Source organism: Nelumbo nucifera, chromosome 7, assembly GCF_055504915.1.
Source record: "Nelumbo nucifera cultivar China Antique chromosome 7, China Antique-T2T, whole genome shotgun sequence".
In the NCBI taxonomy this organism is placed as follows: Eukaryota; Viridiplantae; Streptophyta; class Magnoliopsida; order Proteales; family Nelumbonaceae; genus Nelumbo; species Nelumbo nucifera.
This window is the reverse complement of record NC_142655.1, coordinates 39011287-39022241: the sequence shown is the minus strand read 5'-3', so window position 1 is coordinate 39022241 and position 10955 is coordinate 39011287. Positions and strand designations below refer to the sequence as shown.

Below are 10955 nucleotides of genomic sequence, written 5' to 3'. Positions count from 1 at the left end.
AAAAGGCTGTCAGTGGGTGGGGTTTGTTCTACGTAGGTTGGATATTTTATTTATTTTATTAAATTAAATTATTCATTTATATATTTTACAAAATTATGTAAATTATTATCCATAGATTTCTATTTATTTAATTATTAATTTATTCCATCAATTAATAATTTATGAACAGGTTAGGGTCTGAATTGGGATTAAACCTATTCACTGATAGTGGCATGTTCGGGAAGGGCTTTGTCTTTATTACCGCTTTATGTCCAACATTTAAAAGGCTGTCCGTGGGTGGGGTTTGTTCTACGTAGGTTGGATATTTTATTAATTTTATTAAATTAAATTATTCATTTATATATTTTACAAAATTATGTAAATTATTATCCATAGATTTCTATTTATTTAATTATTAATTTATTCCATCAATTAATAATTTATGAACAGGTTAGGGTCTGAGTTGGGATTAAACCTATTCACTGGTAGTGGCATGTTCGGGAAGGGCTTTGTCTTTATATCAATAGAATATATAGAAGCCCAACTTCAAGCCTAACCCAACCATCAGGTATGTCTCTTGAGTCGAGCCCAACGAGGAAATTGTTATTCTTTAGTACTCTCTCATTTCCTCACCAGTTAATTTATATATTTAATTTAGTAAGTTAAAAAATTTTATTTATTTAATTTGTTGAACGATTTAATTTTATCAACAAATTATTTCACTTTATCTCTCCCTCCCCGAGTCTAATATTTTGGGTTATCAATGGGCCGGGCTTGGTTTTAGATAGATTGGATATTTATTTATTATTTTACTAAATGAATTGGGTCATTATATATAGACTCTATTATTTAGTTTAATAAATTAATTAATAATTTATTTTTCTCTCTCTTGATCCTTATCTTTTGGGTTATCAACGAGTTAGGTCTAGTGTGGTATAGCATGTACCTGTCCCGTCCCAATAATTAATGAAATTTTATTTATTTATTTATTTTACTAAACCAAATTATTCATTTATATATTTTAATACATTAGATACACTATTATGTATAAACTTTTATTTATATGATTCAACCCGACACCAATAATAAATGAATATTTAGTTATTTTATTAAAATCAATTATTGATTTGATTATTTTACAAAATTAAGTAAGGTATTATCCTTATATTTATATTTATTAAATTTACCAAATTATTCATGTAATTAATAATTTATTTAACTATGAAATTATTTCAATCTCTCTCCTTGAGCCAAATATTTAGGGCTCTCAATAGGTTAGGCCTCATTTGGGATTAAAATTATTAACTGGTCAGGCTAGGGTTGGATTGGGATTTGCGTTTATATCAATTTAACATATTTATATCCATGTCTGAGTCCGGATCGAACTTCGGGCCTATATCTTGAGGATGAGCCCGACGTTCATATAGAGCCCAAAGCATGGTGTGGAAATTCTTTGTTTCTCTCTCATTTTTTCACCTAATTATTTATATTGTTATTCTATTAAGTTAAAAGAATTATTTATTAATTTACTAATTTATTTACTTTATAAAAAAACTCTCTCTCTCCCTCTCTCTCTCTCTCTCCCTCTCTCTCTCTCTCTCCCTTTGCGAGTTACATATTTATGGTTGTCAATGGATTGGGTTTGGATTTAGATAGTTTGGATATTTATTTATTTTACCAAAAGTTAGAAAATTATTATCCATAAATTTTATTTATTTACTTAACTAAATTACTAAACTAATTAATGATTTAATTTAAACAAAGTATTTCTCTTTCTCTCTCCCTTTTTAAGACTATCAACCAATTAGTTCTTGTGTCGGATAGGCTATACATGTCTTGTCCCAATAATAACTGAAACTTTATTTATTTAGGGTTATCAATAGGATAAGTATTGGTTGGTTGGGCCACGTTTAGTTTGGGCTCTGCCTTTATATCAACATAACCTATTAAAGCCCAAGTCTAAGCCTAGGCCAACCATCAAGCTGAGATTTTGAGCGTGCCAAATCATATAATGCTCGAATTGCGATAATGAAAGTTTTATTCTTTGTTTCTCTCATTTCCTAAAACAGTTTGGGCCCTTCATCTTATTGTCATCAAGCAACTTTGCAAATTGTCCGTTTGCCATTTTCTGATAAAAAAGCAAACATCAGTCCACAACCTAATTTGATTCATGTTAATTACATAGATATGGATTTTAATCTACGTTCCATTTCCATTTACTCATCTCTGAGATTTCCCTCCTTTCTCAATGACGGAGACCAAGAATTCTCTGGAAATGTGAGAAATCACATAGGGTGCATGGAGCCAACTGTTTTAGCTGCATAACCCCACCACCTTTCTGTGAAGGATCATATCCACTCATCATATGAGTTTTCCCTTTGGCCTCTGTCAGACAAGGTTTAGAGCCATTTTCAAGTAAACCTTTCTATCCAGTGAGTGCTTACCCATCATATTCGTGAACGCCAAGGTACCGTGAGAGAGTTCTCATTTTCTGGTGAAGCCCCTTCCACATCGGTCTATGACGCCCCTATCATCTTGCGAAACACTCAGACAAGCCCAACAGCAAATGGATAGCCCATTTTCTGGTGCGTTTCCTCATTACTGAAGGACCCATCCTCATGCTAATGATGGAAGGCCTTTAGAGAGTTCATCATATGAATCTCCCTATCACATGCACTCATATTAGCTGGAGGGAACAGTTAATTACGCCCTAGTTTGATCTAGGTCAAACCAAAGTGGCTCCCACTGACTTTCATAAAGCCAGATTTCGGTGGGCCTAAATTGGCTAGGGTTCCGCACGTAACCTCTCCATGAGGTGTGGGGCCCACCACTAAGAGAGGTCATCCAATGACCAAAAGGGACACCATGGCAATGATGTGCATTCAGCCATGGTGTGCGCAAGAGCCACTATCAATCGAGAATGGGCCAAGTACTTATGGTCCATGTACGTAGCACATCACACATCCATACATCACATGCAAGGATAAATTGATCCAATCAATTAATTATCTATAAAACCCATTTGAAGCCCATTTTAAATCCATAATATTAACCATTAATATTATCTAGGTATACGGGCCGAATTAGGGTTGATGGGTTCGGCCCATATAGCTTTATCCGCAGAGTGGGCTTTTAGCAGTTTTAACCATTTAAAACTGGGCCTTTACAGGTTGGGCCAAATTAACCATTTAATTAAATATCAATCCTCAAGCCCATTAGTGGGAAAATTAGGGCTGACTTTCAGCCTTGATCGAACCCTAGATTCGGTCCAAACAACTTGAACCAATCTTGATTCGAATGGGTCTAGGGTTTGATCTTTAATTCAAGAAAATAATCTGAAATTAAATACTAATAATAGAAAAGCAATAATCAGTCAAACAGGGTTGTTCACACAATCCATCCTGTAAAACAGAGGTTAGATCACAGTTTGCAGTTTCATAAACTACAAATCACAGATTGCGATTCTCCCATCTGTGAAATCTCCTTCTTGTGTCGTCATCTTCGATCCAAAATAAAATAAATAGAAATCCTAATTTCTATTAATAATTACATCAGATCGAATGCCTATACATTCAGTCTAAAAAATAAAAAAAAAAATTATTTTACAGACCAAATGTAATAAAATAATCCATAATCTGCAAAATCGCAGGTTCCCTACGCAAATCAAGATTTCGATCTCTTCTTGTACGAACAACCCATAAATCAAGAAAATCATAAAAAACAATTCTAAACAATAATCAGATTTATATAAAAATTAATTTCAGATCATTCGCCCATAAATTTGTGAACAAATTTCCCAAAACCTTTATCTACGCAAATCGGGTAGAACGCCTTCTGCCCATTTGCGCAGGTTCAGAACTAAAAGAGATTGATTGGATCCATCATATGGATGCCCAAATCTTGCGGAATAAGGTGGGCGAATTTCAAAAAAAAATTCTCTCCCTTTCAACTGGGAATCGAATTCCCTATTTAGAAAATCATATTTTCAATGATCAATCTTGAACTATAAACTGAACCAGATCTGAACCAAAAGGAATAGGAGAGAAGTATACCTGATATAGAGAAATATTATCTCTCAATGAAGGTGTTCATGCCCAAGGAATGATCCAAAGACTGCTCCCACTGAAGATGGCGCAGTGTAGGATGGAGCAGAATCAGCAGTGTTCTCCAAGAACTCTGTCTATGGGACGACATTACCATGGACTTTGTAGAAGGTCTACCACCCTCCAAAGGCAAAACCACTATTTTTGTGGTAGTAGACTGTCTGTCTCACTAAATCAGCTCATTTCTTGACCTTACCACACCCCTATACGGCCAAATTAGTAGCCGAAAGGTTTGTAGAAGGAATTGTGAAGTTGCATGGTATCCCAAAGACGATCGTTAGTGACAGAGATCCTATCTTCGTTAGCCACTTTTGGAGGAAATTCTTTAAGATGTCCGGTACCAAATTGCAGATGAGCTCCGCCTATCATCCCCAGACTGATGGGCAGTCCGAAGTGGTCAATCATTGTCTAGAGCAGTATCTTCATTGCTTTGCTTTTCAGCAACCTCGAAAGTGGAGCTCCTTCCTCCCATGGGCAGAATTTTGGTATAACACCACCTATCATTCCTCTATCGGAATGACGCCCTTTCAAGCACTTTATGGAAGACCACCACCTCGTATTCCAAATTACCAAGGTGGAACATCCCCGGTAGAAGAGGTAGATCAAGCCATGCTCTCTCGCGATGCCATTTTGCAGCAACTCAAAATAAACCTGCATGCGGCAATTAACCACATGACCCAAATGGCTAACTCTAAAAGAAGAGACGTCGAGTTCCAAGTGGGCGATCTGGTCTTTCTCAAGCTCCACCCATACCGACAGCAGACTGTTCATAGGCGAGCCTATCACAAGTTGGCCAGTCACTATTATGGGCCGTACCAAATTGAGGAATGAATAGGCAAAGTGGCCTATAAACTGCAACTTCCTGAGGGCTTGCGCATCCATCCAGTTTTTCACGTCTCCCTACTCAAAAGACAGGTGGGTGAAACCACTACCACTAGCACCAAATTACCATCCATAAACGAGGAGGGAGAACTTGTCACAGAACTGGCAGCTATTCTAATACCCGCTGGGTGAAGAAAGGATCCACCTTTGTGGAGGAAAGCCTCGTCCAATGGAAGAACCTTCCTAGTGAAGATGCCACATGGGAGAATTCCCAAGAGTTGCGCGAGAAGTACATAAATCTAGACCTTGAGGACAAGGTCCATCTACAGGATGGGGGCAATGATGGGCCACAAAGATCGAACAGGGTACCTACGCCCAGCCCATCATGCATGGCCCATGCAACGGCCCAGTAGAGCAGGAATCGGTCAAGCCATAAGAATCGGTCAAGAAGTTAGTTGTTGATTGTTAGCTGGTCTTAAGCATATTGTTAGCTGGTCTTAAGCATAAGAATTGGCCAAATAAGTTAGTTGTTATTTCTGTTAAGTTGTTAGTATGAGAAGGCTTAGGGATTGGCCATGTAGTTAGAAGGCTAATCTCTTACTTTGAGGCTATCTTAGTGGTAGGAAGTTAGAAGTTTTTGTATTTAAACACCACCCCACCACATGCATGGGGCAGTTGGAAGTTAATAAACTCTTGTGGTTTTATTCTCACCCTAAGCAGAATACTCTATCTCTCTAGCTTTGACTGGGACCTATCAGATTCATTATATAATAAGAAATCGAGCATTATAGGCAGACTGACTTCTTGCTTGCATTCTTTTTCTTTTCAATTAGGAAAGATGAGGTTGCATAATGTGTCCAATATTTGGTGTTGGTTGAAGCTTACTAAACTCCTTTCACTTTGATGTGTAAAGCTTAAGAGGGTGGTCCACATCTCGCTCATAGGCTGATATGATTTGCTTGTGCATCATACAGATATTGTGGGCACCCATAATTCATCAGAATCACTTGGTTTATCTACGAGATGTCTTGATAGACTTTTGCAGAACAGATAATCATGACCAAGTTAACAACCAAGTATACTGATTCACAAAATTTTTGCTTAAGCAATTGGTTTTTACCTCTTTACACATCCTTGGATCCCCTATCACGGTCTTACACATCCTTTGACCAACCACCTATCAAGTCCATGGTGATTACATATGGTATAAAGCTTTACTGAATATATATCTATATAAATGTAGTATGTATGACATGTATATAAATGTAGTATGTATGGTATTATATCTATACTATATTTTAAAGTGATTAGGTCCCACGTCAGCAGCCCTCTCCTTTCATTTCTTCTTCGCTCTTCTCTCTTTAAACCTCTCTCCTTTCTCCCTTACCCATTCCTAGCCCTTCCATGTAGCCACTTAGCAGCTCTCTCTTCTATACTAGAGTTCCTCATGGCAACCCCCTCCTAAAGTTTCTCCTAAACTATCTCTCCCACCAAAAATTCTTCCTGAAAAACCTCTTAATCTATATTGCCACGTGGCAGCCCTCTCTTCTTCACGAGAGTTCCTCTCTCTCTCTCTCTCTCTCTCTCTCATGTTACCAATTGGCTCAACCCCTTCCTAAAATTTCTCCAAAACAATCTCTCCCATCTAAAATTCCTCTTAAAACACCTCTTAATCTATATTGTAAATCATATAAAAACCAAAAACGTGGTTACATTAATTAATTAGATTAATTTGAGTAGTCAAATTAATCTATGAAATATTTTTTATATTTTGAATAATTATTGATATTATTGAATATTATTTAGTAAATATCAACACCTAAACTATAATTTTCCATAATTTTGGTCAATTTAAAATTTTAATTACTAAGAATTACTTGCTGAAAATTACTGATTTTGGTAATTTAATTTCAGAATTTTTTGAAAATTAATTATTGAAATCAATAATTACTAAAAATTAATAATTAATTAAAATATTAGTAAATATAAATTTAATAATTAAAAATTATCAGTAACTTTTAGTAATAAGTAGTTAATGATATTTTCAGTAATTTTGGTCAATTTATTAATATTTAATGATATTATCAAATAATAATTAAAAAATTCAGTAATTTTTTAGTGGAAAATTAATTTCAATAAATATAAATTAATTTTTTATATTTTTAGTAATTTTGATATTTACTGTCATTTTTGAGCAATAATTAGTGATTTTTTTAATTTATTGAAAGTTAAATTATAAATAATTAGAAAATTTTAATAATTTCTATACGTATTGGATACTACATTTATAATTACTATAATTAATGGAGTATATTTATGGGTTTGAGGGTGTTATGGGTTTAGGAGATGATCCCTAGGATAGGAATGGCAATGGGTGGGTTCGGGGCAGGGATCATACTCCCCATTCCAACCTCAAGTTTTAAGTTAATCTCGACCTCGACAGAGAGGGTTCAGACCTGAATCTCTGAATTTTTTAATTAAAAATTTGTTTTTAGTTACTCCCATCCCCACTTTGTCCCTACTAAGACAATCTCCACCCCATTCCTGCCTAGAGAAAATTGCCATCCCTACCCATGAGTTATGTAGCTCTATAGAACAATAAATTTTAAGTCCATTTCGGTACATAGTACAAGAAGTCGCTAGTATTATTAATATGCATAGAATTTTTAAATATGTTTTTGTATAATTCTGAACTGACACATTTACTAAGCCTCTATCTGCTTGCCTTAATTTCTTTTCTCTAAGCTTTAAGTACTTTCAGTTGGCTTGGGGAGGCGTGTTGACACGTAGAGAGTAAGCTCCAAGACTTATATTGGCTCACGCACATTCACACATGTTATCCTTTTATCATGCTTATCAATTATCACATTATCAGATTGTGACCCATATCATTCAGAGAGTTGTAATCATACATGACACTGTAACTACATCATCTATATATCTCTGTTCGGATGAACCCATTACCGAACTCCCTCAATTCTCTAGTCTCTTGATATTTGTGTTAACTCTAAATATTGTGTAGACTCTCCCAATATTTTACTTGTTGGTCTCGTATTCCCAGTTTCTTATCCTCTAGAGTCTAGATCAAGAAAAATGTAACTCTTTTGCTACGCCTTTGAGCTTTCAAGGAGAAAAAATAAGAAAAAGAAACTCACTGCTTTCAAGCTAAAAATAATTCAGGAAATCTCAATTGTTTCTTCATATATCAAATGCCACAGAAAGATATTTCTATTTACAGTGACGTTTGTACTTCAGAAATGGTGGAAAGCTAATATGGGCTACATGCTTATATGGTCTACTTCACTTTGATTATCATGTACTTGCTATTGCAAATTTAATTTGCAAGGCTCAAACTTGATCTCGGATTCATCTTGATTGGACTCGTTTGTGCCACTCACCTCTTTCTTTGTGTGATCTCTTATGATTGGGTGATTCAAATGCCAAGGAAGACGCATAGAGTCTATTGATGGTATTGAAGATCTGATCCAAGCTTGGTTGGCGATTTGTCAACAGATCGGTGCACGTTAATGCTATGCCTATTATTTGCCCAGCTTGCTCAGATGCACCACCTCCTGCCTTCTTCACTCTACCATCGATCACGTTCTCAACGTTCCCAGGGTAGTTCATCCTCATCCACTCGATAAAACCAGTCTCACTCTTCTCAGAATCTTCTTGGGGCCGCCTGTTTGCTACCATCTCCATTAGAAGTATTCCAAGTCTGTAAATCTCTGAAAAACAAAGAAGCAACTTCAAGAGACTAGATTAGCTGCGTAATATGAGATTATTTAATGTAGGCAAATGAACGCCGCAACCCATTTTTGTGAATTCAAAACAATTAGAATAGAAATTAAAAACCAAGAAAGAAGAATAGTAGTAAACGGAGTTGTATTAATGTTAAAACACACTTCTCCTTATTTGAATGCAGATTTTCATTTGCAGCTTTGCACTGCTGCAAATGCAAGTTCTAACGTGGGATACAAATTTTGGTTTGAGAAATGAAGGCTCCCAGAAGCCAAAGTGTATTCGTAAACAAACAACGGAAAAGTAAATTACTGGGTGCAAAACTTGCACCACAGGCTTTGCCAAAGAAGTGCATTATTTAAAATCGAAATCAGCTAAGTGGAAACACAGATTAGCTTACTCTTTGAAGTACTATTTTGTTCTCCAACCTTAAACCTTGAAATCAACGGCTCTCTGTCGTGGGATAACATCACACTGCTTGCCCTAAGGTCATAATCAACTTCAGGCCATTGCTCCTGCAGATAATACATCCCTTCCATAAGTCCCGTTAGAACTTTCAGCCTGTGCTTCCATGGTGGGTAGCCTGATAACCATGACTCAATATTCCCGCCATCCGTCCATTCCGTTACAATGGCCCTCAGTCCCCTATTATCACACCAGCCTAACACTCGAACCAAATTCTTGTGGGACAATTGAACAAGAATTTGGCATTCTTGGACAAATTTTCTGCGGATTTGATTTGCAATTTTCTCATTGTATATCTCAATTCGAACTTCTGTTCGATCTTTCAGAATCCCTTTGTAAATCTCAACTCCCCTACTCTTTCCCACCAAATTTTTCTCTGAAAATCCAGCTGTTGCTGCATTTAGCATTGTTGGTGTAAAATTGTGCCGATGTTTGAGAACCGATGGTAAGATATCTTGTCGTCGGAAGCATAGCCACCCCAAAAATCCCACCATCAGAACAACAAAGATTGGAAACCCAATAAGCAAAATTACCGCTTTGATCTTGAATTTCCTGTGATCTGGTAGAAGACCTGAATGAACAAAACTCGAGGAATTAAACCGTTCAAAGAATGGGCTGTCCGAGATTTTACTTTCAGAGAAGTGATTGTAGGAGAGATTGAGGAGTGTAAGGTTGGTCAGAGGAGAGAAACTTTGTGTTGGGACATCACCAGAGAGGTCATTATGGCTCAGATCAAGAGAATGGATCTGGGAACAGTAGAGGATCTCAGAAGGAAAAGCCCCTGTGATGGAATTGTTTGAGAGATCAATGCTGAGAATCGTTAAGGGGCAGTACCTCCAGAAGAAGGTGAAGGATAAGTAAAGTGGTGCAATTTTTGGGCGGTTTCTGAGATCGATCTTTGTAAATAAAGCATCACAATTTAGGTTCTTGGATTCATTGCAGAGGTGGTCTGCAACTATGGTGGATTTGAAGATGTTAGGAAGGTCAGTGGAAGAGTAGTTGCAGTATCTAAGAGATGGATTCATCAGACAATTGTTTGCTACTGTGGAGTGAAAGTCTAGAGGCGGCTGTAGGTTGTTAAGATCCTCCACGACTGAGGCAGAAAGTATTGGACAAAAGGAGACTGAGATTTGATAGCAGACTAGAAGAAGAGCTGCAGATATGGAAGCCATTGTAGAAGTTGCAGATAAGAGAGAGGTGGGAAAATGAAAGAAGTCAATTTCCCAAATGCGAAAGAAGGATTTGGAAAATGGATATCCAAAATGGGCTAGAAATTCGCAAATCTAAGTGTCATGTTTATTTTTCACCGTCTGATTGTGAGAATTTCCCTTGTTGATCTATATGGTGGGACCCGTGAGATGGTGAGGATGACAACTGATAACTGCAACGTGGAACCATATTCATTTGCATGTTTGTAAGCCATGCTTTTTGTTTCATATTTCATGGGTTGGTGGACTAGTGGGTTTACCGGAAAGGCAGAAACATGAACACGTACGATACTAATTTGCATAATCTCTCCCGTCTAATATATACCGGAAACATACGAATTCAAATACCTTGCCCTGTATTTCATAGGGATAGATATCCTAATCCCATAGCCATAAAAAAAATCCCAACCCCACCCCGTTCCTTGGGAAACATTAATCTCCAAATTTGTTCTATATATTATGTCATGTATTATAATAATATATATAGCAAGATTGGTCCACGTGAGCATATCTCTTCTTACTCCATTACCCCTATCCTACGGGGTGTAAATGGTATTCGAAAATCCAATTTTGAATTCAATATTCAATATAATCAAATCGAATCGAATTCAGATAATTCAAATATATAATCGGTCGA

The 10955-nt window shown here is 36.5% G+C and overlaps 1 protein-coding gene across 1 annotated transcript; it reads right to left on the bottom strand.

Annotated features, from left to right (window-relative positions):
- Positions 1 to 8151: 8151 nt before the first annotated feature.
- On the bottom strand, positions 8152 to 10297 carry LOC104587876 (Leucine-rich repeat protein kinase family protein). Its single transcript, XM_010245632.2, has 2 exons — positions 9046 to 10297; positions 8152 to 8632 (listed from the first exon to the last, which is right to left on the bottom strand). Exons 1-2 carry the CDS (start codon positions 10280 to 10282, stop codon positions 8271 to 8273), a joined length of 1599 nt encoding a protein of 532 aa, XP_010243934.2. The 5' UTR covers positions 10283 to 10297; the 3' UTR covers positions 8152 to 8270.
- Between the last annotated feature and the right edge of the window lie 658 nt (positions 10298 to 10955).